Source organism: Passer domesticus, chromosome 1 (assembly GCF_036417665.1).
Source record: "Passer domesticus isolate bPasDom1 chromosome 1, bPasDom1.hap1, whole genome shotgun sequence".
Taxonomy (NCBI): Eukaryota; Metazoa; Chordata; class Aves; order Passeriformes; family Passeridae; genus Passer; species Passer domesticus.
In genome coordinates, this window is record NC_087474.1 from 67,103,744 (window position 1) to 67,121,876 (window position 18,133).

Genomic DNA, 18,133 nt, shown 5'->3' on the forward strand with positions numbered 1-18,133 from the left:
CTTAAAATATCAGCTGAATGAACATTACTGCTAAGTGGTTGGGGCCAAACATGACAAATGTCTCTAACTTCAGTCCTTGTATTCCTGTAGTTGAGATAGTCCAGCTCAAGCATCTTCTCACAGCGAGGCAGGCAACAGCAGTGTGTTTGTCTTGCAGCAGTGTGATTTGGGTTGGTCTGACTGTACCATTGCCAATCATGTTCTTTTCTCAAAGGACTTGTCAATACTTCTTTTTTTTCAGACTTGGAACATTGGAACTACATATTTTAAAATTAGGCTGAGAAAGGTAATTCTGTCTATGTCAGAGGTGAGGGCCTTGCCTTTGAACTCTGCTTCTATTTTCTAGTGGTGAAACCACGGATAAAAGTAGACTGACAGTGTCCTTATCTGTAACCCTGTAGCCTTTGACTCTGTTGTAGTAGTAGTTTCCCAAAGCCTGTGTGACAGTATGCTTTATACCACCTTTGAAGTTAGGTTGTGTTGAAGTGTGGTGTACCAGTTAGGTGGTATTCTGTGGGTATTCTAAGTTTTATATGAGCTCTTGTAGACAACGGGAAACATGAACACCCTACTCCCAGTGAATAATCTCATGTTTTAAATTACTATTTGTAAGAAAATTCTGGATTCTAATAATATTCCTAGAGTAGCTTATAATGTAGCATCCTGATAGCATCTTCTCTGGAGAAGAGAAAGCTTTCAGGAGACTTTATAGCAAGTTCCAGTACCTAAAAGGGTCTAGAAGAGAGCTGGAGGGGGACTTTTCCCAAGGGCATGTAGTGATCAGACACATAAAGTGAAGTGTAGACTTAGATTAGATATTAGGAAGACATTCCTTACTTGCAAGGATGGTGAGGGACTGGCACTGGTTGCCCAGAGAAGCCTTGGTGTCCCATGCCTGGAAGTGTTCAAGGTCAGGGTGGATGGGGCTCTGAACAACCTGGTCCAGTAAACGGTGTCCATGCCCATGGCAGAGGGGCTGGAAATACTTGACTTTGAAGGTCCTTTCCAACCCAAAGGATTCTATGATTCTATTATGCAGCTTGATCACCCAAGGGTTTTGCATCAGGTCTAGCATTGGGGCTACCCTGCTCCATGAGTGAAAACATGAGGAGGAGGCAACCAGGATGACATAACACATGTGCACAGTCCAGAGGCAGTGATGTGGGTGCCAGGAACTGCATCTGAAAGCAGGGTCCTAACCAAAAAGTCACGGTGTAATATGTTAAATTATATGAATGTAGACCTTTCTCTGTCTCCATTCCCTTTTATAACATATAAATATTGTGCTTGTGCCTTAACATCTAAAACAAATGTAATAGCCTTCAAGCAGGTGGAATTTTTTCCTTTCTTCTACTTGATCCCTTGTAAGCAGTGAAAAAGCATTTTGGACCCCACAGATTTGAAATTCCACCCTGACTAAGTAATTACATCAAAAAATTGGAGTAAAAGAAAAAAGCCCAACAACCTAACCCCTACTACTGTAGTCTGCAGTCTTGAAACACTCTATATACTGACTTACCAGATTATTTTAACTACACATTGCTGCTTCTCTAATGGTCCCTGAAGCTACTCAGTGGGAATGGCCAGCTCTCAGCAAATTCCATAACAATTCCAGCTGTGACATACAGCAACAAATAGTAACAAATGCAAAGTACAGCATAGCGCATAGCTCTAAATTATAAAAGTACCATCCCAATTTATGGGGTTATACTTGTTGAGCTAAAATATAGCTAATGCTAAAGCTGCTTTTGTACTACAGCTTCCAGTGTCCCAGGTCTAGGAAGCAGGGATATAAATGGGATGAATTCTGTATGCTCCCCAATATCCAGTGCCTTAATAGTGTTTGAAACAAAACTATTCTGATGGAACATAGTTCTCTGCTGGCTTACAGATACTTAACATAGCATAGCATTTACCTATTTATTTGAGGGAATAAGAGAGTATTTTTATTCTAACATTAATAAACGGAGCATTAGGGACACATTAATTTTGTCAGAAATAATTGACAACCTGTGGCTGTAGGTCCAAATTCTGCTTTTAACTGTATCTCTAGGTCCTCATAAATCCATTAAGAGCTGGTTATGAGCTGTAAGTATGGGATTTGGCTGGACACTTCTTGTTCCGTTTTGATTTTCTGCAGCAGATAGGTGCAAGCTTCTACCCCAACTTCACTGAAGTGCAGACTCTTCCTGGGCCTTCTGGCTTATTTTGCTCAAATGAAAATCCTGACTCTTTGCTGCCTTTGCTGCCACCTTGTGCAAACATGTTTTGTTTGTCTCAGAGGCTAAAGGATCTCCTGTTTGGGGCTCTGTCTGTTGGTGTTGGGTAAGTGACTGGGAAACTGCAACTAGACTGCAGCTTCACACATTGTGTGAGGAGAATGAATGGCTCCTTCCCAATCACCAATCTTCCCTTGAGAATGGGAAATGTGAAAACTACAGTTGTATTTATTAATTTCGCTCCTAGGATGCATCCTGCTGTCCAAGCCTGATTGCTGAACATCTTAGATATTGCCCATCTCCTTTCTTGGTCACTTTACCATGACTCTTTGGATGTAGCTTTGGTATCAGTGTACCGTTCTTATATTATCCCTCAAGATCACTATTTTCCTTACCTTCTTACCATTGTGTAATGGCTTATGTATTTTGTTTGTAGCACAGGTTTCTTTATGCATTTGTATGTGTGAATAGAAAACATGACCCAATATTAGACTCACAATCCAAATTTTGTTATCTGTGTTTGGCCAGAAAATAAGTATATCCACTTTTTAAGCTGTTGGGAAGGGGGAAAAAATCTTATCTGGCAAAGCATTTAAAAGTGCCAAAGGGATTTGGTTTCTGGATGAGGAGCTAGTTTTTCTAAACCAAACATCTGTACTTTCAAAAATATTTTGGGGCAATTGTTTCTGCATGAAGCACATCAGTCTTTTTTTTTCAGTTAATGAGCTCCCCTTGGAAGTGTTCAAAAGGTGTGTAGATGTGGCAGTTGTGGACATGGTTTAGTGGTGAATATGGCAGGGCTGGGTTAACATTTGGACTCAAGGATCTTGGAGTTCTTTTCCAATTTTTTTGATTCTATGATTATAAAGTACAGAGAATAAGAGAGGCTAGGATTTATTTCAACTGTGCTATAGCGTCTTTGGCACAGGAAGAACACTTTACAATTTCTTTGCAAAGCCACTAGTACAATGGAAGAATTTTGCCATGAATATGCCACGCTGGTACTGCATATGAGCAATGAATAACAAAAGTACCTTGCAGCTCAATAAACTCTCTGGCTCTTGATTAGAACCAGCTTGCCAGTTTAGACAACAAAGAATAAGATTCTTTTATTTTGCCTGATTTTAATCAGGTATTTCAAACAGCTTTTCAGTTCATTTTATTTGTGGTATTCAGACAGACTGTTATACCTTTTCTGTTAATGATCCATTTGGATTTTTTCAGCCTATAAAGCTGTTACAGTCACAGGTAAATGAGTAAATTTAAAAATTGAAAGAGGATTTCTGTATAGATTCAGATCTGAATTGGTCATTATTATTAAAAATGTTATCTTTTCTTGCTTGCTTTTACTTCTTCGAGGAAGAAAATTGGTAGTTGTGTTTCTGGTATGTTGCTAGAATGTGCCTCCCCAAGGTTCTAGTTAAAATTGGGTGCAGATACTTAGCTATTGCTCCTTCCTTACCTGGTAGGAGTTGTTGCTCTGGGCATGTTTGGCAGAGATACATAATTCTGCCTTTTTGCCAAAGCGTAAATACTCTCTTTTCAAAACTGAGTTTTGGTTGCTGAACAGTATTTGTTATGTATGCAGTGCAATTTAGGAGATAAATGTGAAAACAGGGCATAAATAAAATCTAACATCTGTTGTACACATAGGTAACTGCACACTGTAAATTTTATCCTGTTTTGTGAAACTGTGCCATGCTGTTTGTAGAGAAATATTGCTGGTTTTTTTGAGAAAAAAAGGATCTTGATATATTTAAGAAATTAAATGTTGCTTGTTTTCCACTGAATTCACTATGCAAGCACATTCATAATTTTTTGCAGTTTATGGAGAGCTGAAGTAATTATATGTTGCAGGAAATACTTGTTGCCATTCAATTTCACCAAATGTTTACATGTACCTTCCTTTAGAATACGAGTAATCTCCGTTTGTTTACATGTACCTTCCTTTAGAATACGAGTAATCTCCATTAGTCAAAGGATAAATAATGACATGTGTACATAGCTAGATGTGTTTAAGCACTACCTGGACTGTGGCCTGAAGTATCAGAAGTATGTCCCTGGTATGACCACACTGCCTTTCAGTTTTTCAGGCCTTCCTTAGATCATGTAAATCAAGTGGGCTGTGTACCTCAAGGACAAATAACACATTTTTTCTCATGTACAGAACGAGGCTCAAAAGGACATCTTGACCTCACAGAGTTAATAGGAGTCCCTCTTCCTCCTTCGGTCTACTTTGTCACGGGCTATGGAGGGTTCCCAGCTTACAGCTTTGGTCCAGATTCCAATATCGGCCGGCTGACCAGTGCTATCATACCATCGCCCTTCTACAGAGATTTTGCTATCGTGGTTACTGTGAAACCAAACAGTGATCGTGGAGGAGTGCTCTTTGCAATAACAGATGCCTTCCAGAAAACAATCTACCTAGGACTGAGGATTTCACCAGTTGATGACAGCACCCAGAGAATAATCATGTACTACACAGAGCCTGGATCCCATATCTCCCGAGAGGCTGCTTCCTTTAAAGTGCCAGTGATGACTAACAGGTGGAATAAATTTACAGTGACTGTTGAGGGAAATGATATTGCTTTGTTCATGGACTGTGAAGAGTATCAGAGGCTTCAGTTTCAAAGGCCTGCTCGAACCTTGGTATTTGAATCTGGCTCTGGCATATTTGTTGGTAATGCAGGAGCCACAGGACTGGAAAAGTTCACAGTAAGTGCTGTCTGATAAATTTTCATCCTTCAGTGTTTAATGCATGTACTCCCTACCCAAGAAGTCCTGCTTGAGTGGTTATATCCCAAGTGAGGGTCAAATCATAGAGCTTGTATTTTGTATACCTAGCTGGGGTTTGGGCGGTGAAGTTATATAACCTCTGGTTTAATATACAAATGTTCTGAGAGCCTCAGAATTTTATAAATAGTCCAGATATTAAGCTCAATCTTCAATTTGAATATTAGAAATTTCAAAGTAAATATGTCACGTAATTTTTTATGGCCTTTCTAAGAAGGGCAGATTTCAGAGAATTAATTTTCTAAATTTCTGAGAATACTTCACTATTAAGCCAATGCTTTAAATTCTAATTAGTTAGGAATTCATATTCAACATCAGAAGGAGAATGATATCATCAAAGGTAAAAATAGTTGGAAGATAAAGGTGTATTCTTACAATTTATTTGTTGTTTGAAGGTTATCAGGTGCTTTAGGAAATAGAATGCACCAAAACCACTACTACAAGGCTCCCAAGCCATCTTAGCCTGAGTGCAAGCATCCCTTCTGCTGCATCCTGACTGAAATTCTCAGCCACTGAGAGCAGACACTATGTGTGAGATCAACTCTGTCAAATGTCACGCTTTGTCTGTCCTATTTTTGTATTTCCTGTACTTCAGAGCTTGTACTATGTTTTGAGAGATTAATGTCTCCTCTAAATTAGTCAAGCAGCAGCATAAAACAGAGTGGATCCTTTTCTTTAGGGAATAAAGATGTTCTTTCCAAAATGCAGGCATACTGGCAGGGTGTGAGCTCCACCTGGTAAGCAGCAAGTTTAATGCACTTTTATAATTTGTCTGACTAGTCTAAGTACCTAGAATCACAGAACTATATGGATTAGCAGGAAATAAAGAGTGCAAAGTGATATGTAGGAAAACTGCATGTTGGTGCTACCTTTCTTAGGCAAATAGGAGGACTGGAGTATTGTGAATGCCTGATCACTAAGTAGGATTGAGAAACATTCAAGAAAAGGAAACCACTTTGGTATCTGCCTTGGTTTGAAAAAGACGGGTGTCTGCTAAGGAAGGCAGGAGCCTCCCCTGAAATGAAAAATGTAAACCCTCTCCCTCCAAACTGTTACAATTTTGAAATTAAAGGGGGACTCTCAGGCACAGATATGGGAGCAGGAATAACAGTTCTTTATTAGGGAAGAAAATAAAAATAAAGTAAAAAATGCAGTAATACAAAACAACACTGACAGAGTCAGAAGACAACCTGCATACTGTTGGTCAGGGTGTTGGTAGCAACCTGAGTGAATGGTGGCTGCAGTCCTCCTGCAGTGATAGCTATGGTTCTGTTGAAGCAGTGATCCTGTAGAAGGGTGTAGTTTTCCTCTGAAGATCCAGTGGTGGGCCTGGTCTTCTTCTGGGAATCCAGTGGAGAAGACAGTTGCTCCTCTGGGAATCCAGTGGAAAATACTGACTCTGGTGTTTCAAATGTCTGATTATATCCAGTTAGGAATACTTGGCTCCTCCCCCTGGGCAAAGCATCTCACAAAAGAATTATGTAATTTTTGTCAGTCATGCAGTGACATTCAATGGCCCATTAACAGAAGATATTTCCTGGAGGGAGGATTGGTTTGTGGAAGAGATAAAGAAAAACTGCCCAATTAACAGAAGATAACTGCCACACCTCTAACAGATGGCAATAGAATACACACCCCCACCCAGATCTTGCAACCCAGGACATTGTCCCACCTGGAAAACACATATGATGATCACTTGAGATGATCACCAATAAATCTGTAAACATGATGACAGAAATGCATGGTGGATGACAGTGTAATGCATTTCCACAGAAACAGGCTGTTCTGTATGCTATATTGAGTACATAAATTTCAGCCAATACTCTGAGTGCTTCATTAGCACAAATTGTGACTTGTAGTCTAGGTTCCCGTGCCTTTATTTCTTCTTGCATCATATGTCACAATTGCTTTTGAGTAGAAAAACTAAATGCTTGAACCTCACTCAAACTCTGTTTCTATGCCAAGAACTGTTTACATTAATTGCCCAAAACAGAAACAAATCATAGCAGATTGTGCAAATGAGTAGATGTCAGATGTTGGTTTGCTCTAGCTAATGGAAATTCATGTGTCTAAGGCTGTGGTTGTCAGACACAAAAGGACATAACTATCATCAGTTTTATTGAAACCAAAGGCAAATCTAGCCCTGATGCATTTAAAGAAAGGCAGAAACCAGACAACAGCCAAGTATAGCTGAATGAGTGATGATGCCAGATGCTGCAAACTGGTTTTGACAGAGAAGGCAGCAGCAGCTATAAAACCCAGAGAGGGAGTACATATCACATACCTACCATCCCTATCATGCAGACTGGTTCATGATTTTCCTAGCTGAAGGAATTGGCTGGCAGTAACACTTGGGAAACATTAGAGCTGTCAATTTTGCTTTCTTTATCATCCAGGGCCACAGATTAGAGCAAGAGGAGAAAAATGTATTCTACAAATGTGATTCCCTTGTACTGTGAAAAAAAAGATCACTTCCAGGACTTCCAGGAGACTGCTTAGTTGGTTGTGCCTCCTTTCATGTATGATTTTTCAGTGAACTGTTCAGTCAGTCTGACATCATTCAATATCTGAGTTGCTCATTAAATTTTGAGAGAAATAGGATGTTGAGATTACGGAGCTATTGCCTCAGAAGTCCAGCAAACTCAGGAGGCACCAAGTGCATGAGTTTCATAGTCTTCAAAGGCAGATAAATTAGAGGATTTTTAAAGATAAAATCAAAAATTTTATTATTTTCTAAAATATTCTAGGTTGTGTGTGTTATATGTAAACAGGTTCTCAACTTGAATATCTATCTTTGTGCCTTATTGTGCATCATGTCAAACTCTGTGAGATCTTGTAATAAGGAAATATCCCCCACATTTCTTAAAGCACTTTGAGTCTTTGCGGAAATAATAGTTAAATGTTTTAAATGAAATTGTTACTGCTCCTTCAGCATGTCAGACTGAGAAGTACAGTGACTCTGAAAAAAAACCCCATTTATTATCAGAAAATCCATCTCTATTTCCTTTCTGGAAAGTTTTAAACTGGTTTCTTCCTGACTCACTTCATCACTTATTGATATTCCTTTCCCATCCTTCGTCTCCATTTTTTAGGGTTTTTACATGCCACTTCTGGAGCTGCAATGCACTTCTTACCTAAAAAACCCAGAGCTGTTACAGCGTATATGACATAATCCAGGACTAGATTCTTCAGCTGGTGCACTAACAATGCAGTGTGGTGATCATAGTGTCATTGGGATATGACAGTCATTGTATTCTGGCAGCTTCCATTTGCTCTACATTTTGCAAAAGAAAAAATTGTGAACATATTAATGTCTTAAATTTGGATTACTACCATGAAATTTAAACTTTAGACCATTTTCCAAGTAAACCAGAACACAGTTTAGGGTATTTTGTTGCTTTGTTTAATTCCCATCCCTCCACCCTCACTCCCATTCGCATATGCTACTTAAAATATTACATCCTTGAAATGTTTTTGATGTTCCATGCAGGGTTCAATTCAACATCTGACAATCAAATCTGACCCAAGGGCTACTGAAGATCATTGTGAAGATGATGACCCTTATGTAAGTATTCTTACAAACACTACCTCAGTGTCTCAGAGATGTCAAAGTAAATTTCCGTTTGATGTCTTTCATAATGCTAAATGTGGAAATTTTTTCTTGGAAGCATTGTATCATACTTAAAACAATCTGTGGGGTGGATTTTGTTTCCTGTACAACCCTCAAACCTATTTTTTCAAAAAGTATCATTTTGTTTTGTCTAAAAGAGCTTTCAGGAAATAAACTATGGCTTTTATTTTTCTGAAGAGTCATTTTCATGGAATGCTGTAAGTACTGAAAAAAGTTAACATCATAATGAGGCTCCACCAGGCAAAAAAGGGGCATTTTTTCTGCATTTAAATAAGCCAGTTCCTTTTCTCCCTGACTTTTATGAACTTCCTCCCAATAATTGGGTTTTGCACAGGCTTCAGGGGACAGCAGTGGCAATGGCAGCATTCAAGAACATGACAGTTCTGAGGCACAAGAAGCCCTTGCACCTTCTCATCTTCCCATAAGGGTAAATTTATTTGATTTATCTACTTTAAAATTCTGTTTTAATATTTTAATATCTCTTTTAAAGGGTGGGGTCTGGATTTGATGAATAGCTTTCATATCTGGCAATTTCCAAAGGCTCCATGAGAACAATGTGCACCCATCCATGAGAATGATGGCACAGCGCCAGATAAAAAAATCTGGTATATTTGATAGCAGTCAGCAACCAGATTTTGGGAAGAGATCCCAAGGTCTTGGAAAGAGTATAATACAAGATTGGGAAAATACACTTCCTGGGAACACTCTTACTCTGCACCAATTTTTATCTCGGGAAATGTTTGCACCAAGATTATATGTGGTTAGTAGAACTCAGCTGAGTTATTCATCCTCGAATTTCTTGCTTTATTGTTTGGGATTTTTTAACACATGAGAGTTTTACCACCTTCTGATTCCTGCTGCAGAATTCCTTAGCTAATTTAATGACATGTTTTGTGAAGGACATGCACCTTTTTCTTGCCCTTCTGAACATGCTCACCACTGCTCTCATTTGGTGGTTAAGTTACTAGATAACAGAGTAAACAGCTGTTTCTTACCATTTTTAGAGATTTCCAACACATTGTGTCCTCCTCACTTTTTGTACCAGGTTTAAATATTCTAGGGCGTTCCTCACAATGAAGCTTTCCATGCTGTTTGTGTCAAACATTCTTTTTTTAAATACATATTCTCATTGGTTCCTTTAGAGAAAATCAGTTGTTTTCTGAGAAATTACTTCACAGAAACGATGCTTACATTTGTCTGATATTGTACTTCATCTATTTCACTGTTGAATCTTAGAGAACCCATGGGCAAATACTTTTTGTTTGTGATGTCCTGTCATTCACTTACTGTGTTTCCAAACCCTTTTCATACAAAAGCTTCCACTTTAGTCATATTCACTGCTGAGTTTCCTAAGAATATTTTTCTTAAGGAGTTTTAACTCTTCCAGGGTCAACATGAATGGAAGAAATGGAAGAAAACCTTTTTTTTTTTTTTCTACTATAGACTTCAAATTCTCTGATCACTCTTTTTATAACTTTATTAAGTATTGACGCAGCCTCCTGCTCCTGATGTGTTTGAATAAATTTTTATTAATTATTTGCCTTTTACACATAGCTCACTAAACTCATTTTGGCCTGCCTTGTGCTTTGCACATAATCACAGACTAGTTGAGTTTGAAATGGACCTTTGGAAATTGCCCTGTCCAATTCCCTTTTCGAAGCACAGCCAAATACAGCAGGTTGCTCAGTAAGCAAGTTGTTCAGTGCCAGTTGGTTTTGAATTTCCAAAAGAATGGAGACTCCACAGCCTTTCTGTTTCAATGAAGTGTTTTTTTCTGACACAGAGCCTGAATTTCTTGTATTTCAATGTGTGTCCATTGTCTCTTTTCCCTTCACTGGCTACAGAGAAGGACCTGGTTCTGTCTTCTTTAGTCCCTCTTACGAAGATCTTCTACTCATTGATAAGATAGTTCTGAGCCTTCTTGAGGCAGTCCTTGCTCTCTCATCTTTTGCTAAGTGATCAAAAGACAGGCAGCTGGCTCCAGATGGAACTACTGCATAGGGTAACTCCTCACTGGATGCAGGATTTGCACTTTACTTTTCCTGAATTTTTGCAGCTAGGTAGGATTCTTCCAAATGGCAGCAAAATCACCTTAGTGCTTGATGACTCCTCTGCGTTTTACATCACATGACAAAATTTAATCCAGGAAATCTTACTGCGTCTTGACTTTTTCTCATTTGGATAAAACTGTAACTAATTCAGGAAATATGTCTAGCTTCTCAAGCCAGAAAAATATCACTTAATTTAGCTATTGTTTTTAGCTTCTGTTTAAGAATCTTCATAATTACTGCACTATTCAAAATTACACACAGCAATAGTAGAATTTTTGGCTTTTAGTCCTCCTTATGAAAGATGTGATTCATTCCCAGCTGACCACTAAGCACCACACAGCCATTTCCACATTGCCCTACCAGAGAGATGGGCCCAGAATTGGAAGAGAAGTCAGAAAAATCGTGGGTTGAAATAAAGACGCTTTAGTAAGTTAAGCAATACTAAGCTGGAATGAACCCAGCTGGAATGAACCAAGCCAAAGGTCCTACCTGAAAATACAGTCTCTGACAAGTGTACATTGCTTGTGGTTTCCTCCCTCTCTATGGGTTTCCCAAGTATACATCACTTGCTTTGGAGCAATGGAGTCCAAAGGTACTATGCTATTTTTTCTCTGAATTCTGGTTTGCTTCACAGATCTGGTAGTTCTGATTACTGTACTTTGAGGAAGGTAATCTAGTGATTCTTCCTTTAAAACACGTGATAAACCGTTCTTTGGGATTTTTTTTTTTTTAGCCTGAAGATACGTTGGCTGAGCCAGTGGAAGCCCCCCCAACAATATTGGCTTATTTGGAAGAGAATGATTTCTCTGGAAATCACAGATCAGAAGAAACCTCAGAAGCAGCTAAATTTAAAGAACAAGGCACTGCCTCATGTTTTGGGGCTTTTTTTTTTTTGGGGGGGGGATGGTCATTTACATTCTCTGGTTTTGAGTCTGTCATTTCCCTGTGTATGGAAAGCCACTATCATATTTTGAGTGCTGCCAGGAAAGAAAAATCTTATGGTTTTGAACATCCTGTGTACTAGAAAAGAATTGGCACATCAAACATTTGGTCTTTGAAAGTGCAGTCTGTTAAACTGCAATTTATTAATAGCAGCAAAGGTAAGTGGTAGCAACTACAGCCACTGTTCAAAACATCTCTCACTTCTCCCTCTACATAGAGGCTGATCTCAGACTCGTTGTTAAACATTCAGAGAATGGATTTACCCTCTATAGTGTGAAGTCTCAGTTATAGAATTGTAGTTCATATTTTAAAATCTTTAAAAATAATACTTGGATAAAACTAAGAAAGTGACCTGAGGAGCTGCTGCTGTGACAATCTACAAAAAAAAGTGCAAGTGTTAGGCAAAAGGAATGAAAGAAGAAAAATCCTCTTCATTCAGCTCAGATTGTTGAGAAGCATGGCGCCCCTTAAGTCATACCTCTGCAAACAATCCTGTTGGCTCTAAAACCACATGGCACCTTTAAAAGGGATTTAAGAAGGATATTTATTTGATTACTTGGTACAGTAAAGCACAGCCTTTCAATAAAACTGCATCCTGCCAAGGAATAAACAACTATTTACTACTTCTATTGCCTCCAAAGGATGTGAATGTGCCTAATGCATCAGTGAGGTGTTTTGGGTGCAAGTGTGGGCAGCAAAGCTGTTACAGCAAGGCATAATGCAGTGAGGAATCCTGTTCTCCACTGTTAGGACAATTCTGGGCACTCCTAGAAAACAAAAAAAAAAGCTGAACATATTAATAAGGCCAAAGACAATGTTGCTATTTTAATTCCACACATACTTCAGATAGTATCTGTTGTAATGGACTCTCATTTTTTTGTGTTACATGGACTATTAGACTAGAGCCTGAGGAAAACATGATGATGCAATACAGTCCTTGACATTAAAATAGATGTGTTTTGTAATTTTACTTTCACCTTTCTCTTTTTTTCTTTTCTTTTAAAATTTTCAGAGTTGTAAAATAGCTAATATTAATCTTTGGAATGTATTTTAGTCATAATCTGAATAATTTATTTTTTCATAAAACTTGCAGCATCTGTCTCTGATAAATACCTCTGGGCAGGTTTTGTTTTGCTCTCTCATTAATAAGTGATTCTTTTATTTAGATTTAGCTGTCAAGGAAACTAGACAAGGCAACAGTGAGTCTACGACTGTCACACAGAAAATGTTAAGAGAAGAAGATGGCTCTGGTGCTGGTGCTTTGCCAGGAGTAAGCACAGAGGAGGTCTGTATAATGGGTGGATCACGTGCCTAATCTTTTAGTCCCAAGAACAGGAAAATCTTGGCTTTGAAACATATGGCATTTGTAAGACAGTGTGTAAGCTGAATTCTGTGTGATTCTACAAATTAGGATTACATAGGTCACCCATTTTGAATCCTGGGAGCTACTGGAATACTTGCCCTATTTGTTGGTATGTTTCAAAATAATCATCTGGCAGCACATTTCTTATCCATTAACATTTCTACTTCAACAGCTACCACTGATTTTTCTAAGCAAAAAATAAATGACCTTTCCTTCCTCTTGCCTTGAGACTCCTACACCAAAAGTTTATTCTTTTTAATGCTTGAAACTACAGTCATGACAGCTTATTTTTGCCAGTGAACACACTGTGTAATAAATGACAGAAATTTTCCACATGTGTTTGTTTAGTTCAAGTGTTTAAGGCTGCTCCTTGCAGGGTCTTCTTGCGCTCCTGTGCTTACTGTGGTAAAAAATAGCAAGTGGTGAAACATAAAGTTAAGGATCATCCATGGGAGCTGACATACAAGAAGTTTTACTATTTGTTAGAGAGCTTCCAAATATAATTCCTCTAACATTTTCATGACTGCATTCACATATTTTTAAAGCAGCAATTCTAATACTAGTTTATATAAATAAATAGTAAACCAAATATCAGATGAAATATTACTTTGTTTTTTCATTTTGGGTCACTTTTGTTAAATAAAAATTCAGTCTTGATTTAGGAATTGTGACACATTAAGCTTAAATCTGTTGTGACAAGAAGTTTTGCTGCTTACTAATCTTTATAAGTTTTCCTTAACTTTATTTAAATTTTGACATATTTTTCATTACACAGGTACCCAAGAGGATTATATATTATAGTAATGGCCAATAATTTACAAAATAATAATTTTAAAGAGTTGTTACTGCCACTTCTCTCTCAGTTTTTTTGCTTCATTTCATGCTATTAATCACTGCCCAATGCTCCAATCTCTCCCTTTGCGAGGCCTCCTGTCCCTCAGGAGCACCTCCAGGTTTGGAATCATCAGCAAACTTGCTCATGGTGCACTCAAGCCTGCAGCCAAGTCATCAAGAGATATATTGAACAGAGCCAGCCCTGGAATGGAGCCCTGAGGAAAACCACTGGTGACCAGTCACCAGCCAGATGTGGCTCTGTTCACCACAACCCTTGAGCTCTGTCCTTCAGCCAGATCTTCACCCAACACACCATGAACCCACTAATCCCACAGCTGGAAAAATTGTCCCAAAGGACGCTGTGCTGGACAGCATAAGAACCTTACAAAAACCCAGGGAAATTACATCCACCTCTGTCTCCATCCTTCATGTGGGTGACTTCACCACAGAAAGATAGCAAATTAGTTAAATAGGGCTTTTGCTTTGTGAACCCAGCTGAGTGTTTTTGATAAGTGGAGTGTTCTTTAAATGCTTTTCAGTGGTACTCAGTGCAATCTTCTCCTTAATCTAGCCTGAGTTTAGGCTGACAGGTCTGTAGTTCTGCATCTTCCCTTACACCCTTTTTGTAGACTGGAATAACACTGATTATCTTCCAGTCAACAGGGAACCTACCCAGACTCTCAAGATCTTCAGCAGATGATTGAGGGGGGTCCTGCCATACCATCTGCTACCTCCTTCAGTACCCTAACACTGAATCAAGAATCCCATTAGCTCATTCCGGCTATGATCTCTACCCACAGTTTAACTAAATAGATTCTCTTCTAACATTTTTCCAGGTGAAAAAATATTCTGTAATTAGTCCAGATTAAAAAAAAAAAAAAAATTCCTGGTCTGTGGGACCTTTCCTTTTGGCAAAACCCAGAAAAGTCTTTTAAAAAACCTTACAGTTTCTTTGCTGAAAGCTGTCATCCTGTTAACTTGAAAATGCTTTGAGAGTTATTATATTTCACCCCTCCTATTTTCATTAGCTGCTAATGGAACTCAAAATATTTAATTGGTGTTTTAAAATGTGAGTAAATTCTCAAAATTTAATACAATACTGACTTATGTGTTTTGTTCTGTATACTGGTTTTTCATTTAAATATGTATTAATGTCCAAGATTCATTCCTGGAAGGTTTTATTTTGTTCCTGGAATATTTGAATTATTCCTTTTGCTGTTATTACTTTCTCTTGACCAGATACTAATGTTTAGCAATATTTTAGTTTTTCTGTTGTCCGTTTTCACTCTTTGTTATCATTGTTTCATCTTCTGCCACTTTTTAACCAATGTGTAACCCTCCTTTGTTAGAGTAGTGGATCTTGGGGAAGTTGGCTAAAACACTCCAAAACATGTCTATCTTAACTCTTGCAGTTTTTTCCCTGGCAGACTGAGTATGTGAAAACTGTATTTTTTCAAACCTACACTATTGACTTAGACTGTGCAGATTCATGTGGATATGAAATTACATCATGGTCATTTGCATCTAGGTAACCAGCTCAGAGAGCAATTTATGTGTAGGTGCACGAATGATCTTTAACATGGATTGCCTCTGCTGAATAGAATATACAGTTTGTATGGTGCCTGTCAGGTTCTGACTGCCTTGAACAAAGCAAGGGTTTTAGGAGAAAGGGAAGGGGGGGGGGGGGGCAGGGCTAGAGAGAGAAATGGGGAAAGTAATATGACACAGTTTTCATATTTCACATTTTAATTACTCAGGGCCACAAAGGTCAGGATGTAGACGACGGGTCCACAGAGTCTCTAGGAGGGTCAGGAATAGAAGATGTGGAAAACAAAGGTCAAGAACCTCCTGGATCTCCAGGGAAACTTGGGCAGCTTGGTCAGCCTGTGAGTATTTTCTCTCTGTTGAAAGAGAACATGTCTTTTGGAAAGGGCAATAGTGATCCATCACACATGCATGGAGAGCTGGAACTGCTCAGCCTTGCACACTGTCACCACTTACACTTCTATGAGATGGGTTTCAGCCCAGCAGCTCAGGAGGATCCTGCCTGCACTGCACACATACCAGGGGCAGGGTCCCAGTGACAACCATCAGAAAGCAAAGGCAAACAGCTGCTGTGCCAACATGCAAATGTTCTCAGAGCAGGAATTCCTCCAACTCCTTGGGCAGTACTGCAGCACCCGCCCAGCTGTCACGTTTGAGCGTGTACAAAGGTGCAGAACTCACAGGCCTCCTTCTCTATATCCAGGATGTTTCACACTACAGATCCTTATGAACCATCAACACAAGATGCATGAGATTGAAGAGAGGTGCAGAACATTGCACTGTGTTTGATATAGTTCTGGTTTGTCATTTTGTCACTGCATGGCACATTGCAATTTAATTAATTGCTTTTATCTTTTGTTACTTTTATGTTACAGTGTTTTATTTATCTTTCTAACAAAGATTTTCTATTTTAGGGCATTCCTGGTAAAAATGAGTTACCTGTAAGTACTTTTTTTATACCTATTTTGGTTAACTGAATTAATAAAATCACAACTTTTTAAAATGAGTCTCTGCTACATTGAGACTTAAGCAGCAAAGTGTCTCCTCTCTTTCGAAGACAGTTCTGGTGTCATAGTTGACATCCTCAGGTTATCAAGAGAGCAAAATCCAGATTTCTAAGATAAACTAATGATTTCCCAATTGCAAAGAAAGTAAGAGGCATGGCATGGCATAAGCAGCTGTACCAGGAATTCAGCTCTGGTGAGGCTGGCTTATTTTGCAGAGAGAAATTTCAAAAAGGGGACATACTCAGACCCTTTCTAGTGGGTTGCTTCCTTGACCCTCCATAGACACATGCTTCCATGTTGCCTGCTCCTAACCTCAGCTGCAATTAACTTTTTAGTTAATTGAGGGTACTCTTGAGTTAATTTAAATGTACCTCTCACCCCTTTATTCTTGTGCAGTAATTGAACTGCATCTTCTGTTCATCATTCCTGCTTGCCTTTCTCTGCGTTCCTCTGCTTTACCCTTCTCTGTCACATTTGCTGTCCTCTTCCTGGGGTGTTCCTTCTTGGCTTCTCCAGATAACTCCTACCCCTGGGTCAGTCCACCACAAGCACATGCATCCTGTGTGAGGTATTGCCCAGCAAACCACACACAAACAAAACCGTAGCTGTCATATTCTGTGCACATCTCAGCTGCTGTTCTGTATCTGTCCTCCACTGATGTTCTACTGCCTGGCTTCTTTGTTTCCTTTCTCATTTGTTTGTCACTGCCACTTTGTGCATCCTTCCCCTCTCCAGGACCTTACCACCCAGAAGCTGTCACTATTCCCGTGCCTGCTCCTCTTTTTCCATTCTGACGTGTGCCACTGCCGGGAGCTTCCTGACCCTTCCTGCCCCCTGCAACTGAACCTCAAATGAAACTGGTGTGTCTTAAGATATTAAAAAAATAATTTGTGGTCATTCATGGGGTGCATTATTGAGCTCGTTCCTGAATGCTGCCTTCAGACACTGGTATGTTTAAAGAAATGTAGCTAGGTCTGCAAATATTTAGCCAAAACTCGGGTTTTGTGTCATTAGGGTGTTTTTGGACAAGTTTATATTTTATGTATTAACAGAAGTCTGACTACTTTGAAGGTATGCATCATATCTTCAAAGAAAATTCTATGAAACCAATATATCTTAGAGAAAATTCTTCAAATGTAATTCAAATGCTTTGAAACCAATTGTCTTCTCCTTGTGAACACAATCTGAATTTCTGTCATAGACATTTTGTGACAGTCTTACTTTTTTGTAGTTGCTCTTTTGTCCATGTGCATCTAGTTTCCAAACTTACATATATACATGAAACTTTACTTTTGGTTTGATGGGGCTTCACTCAGCAATGAAATTAGCATGTTCTACATTTATGTTGGAAATGTGTTCACTACTTTTCTATGAACCTGCTACCAGTTACTCTACAGAAAAAATCATCATGGGAAAAAAAACATCCTTCAGTCTTAGAGATACATTTTTCTCCCTAATGACTTTATATAACCCATCTTTAAAATTAGGGCAGTCCTAAAACTTGTCCAGTAGAGCCCATAATCACAGCTGTTCAGATTTCCAAAATGCCAAAATAGTGGAAACATATTATTTATTTGCCTTCTGAATATTGTCTTGAGTGTCCTAACCAAATTCATAATCCCCATTTTATAAGAGCACCGACTTTAAAGCTGGTGGGAGTTCTTTCTAGCCAATGAACCAGCCTCTATAGGAAGAGCACATGCATATTGTATGTAGGTGATATGAAGATGTAAAGAAGAGTAATTTGG

The 18,133-nt window shown here is 38.8% G+C and overlaps 1 protein-coding gene across 1 annotated transcript in view; it reads left to right on the forward strand.

Moving 5' to 3' along the window:
* LOC135301681 (collagen alpha-1(XV) chain-like) overlaps positions 1 to 18,133 on the forward strand; it is a 117,632-nt gene that overhangs the window by 34,050 nt on the left and 65,449 nt on the right. Inside the window, exons 3-9 of the mRNA XM_064421987.1 lie at positions 4,387 to 4,934; positions 8,503 to 8,577; positions 8,978 to 9,070; positions 11,428 to 11,554; positions 12,803 to 12,921; positions 15,591 to 15,719; positions 16,293 to 16,319. Of these exons, the coding sequence (XP_064278057.1) occupies positions 4,387 to 4,934; positions 8,503 to 8,577; positions 8,978 to 9,070; positions 11,428 to 11,554; positions 12,803 to 12,921; positions 15,591 to 15,719; positions 16,293 to 16,319 (1,118 nt within the window). The remainder of the gene's footprint in view (positions 1 to 4,386; positions 4,935 to 8,502; positions 8,578 to 8,977; positions 9,071 to 11,427; positions 11,555 to 12,802; positions 12,922 to 15,590; positions 15,720 to 16,292; positions 16,320 to 18,133) is intronic.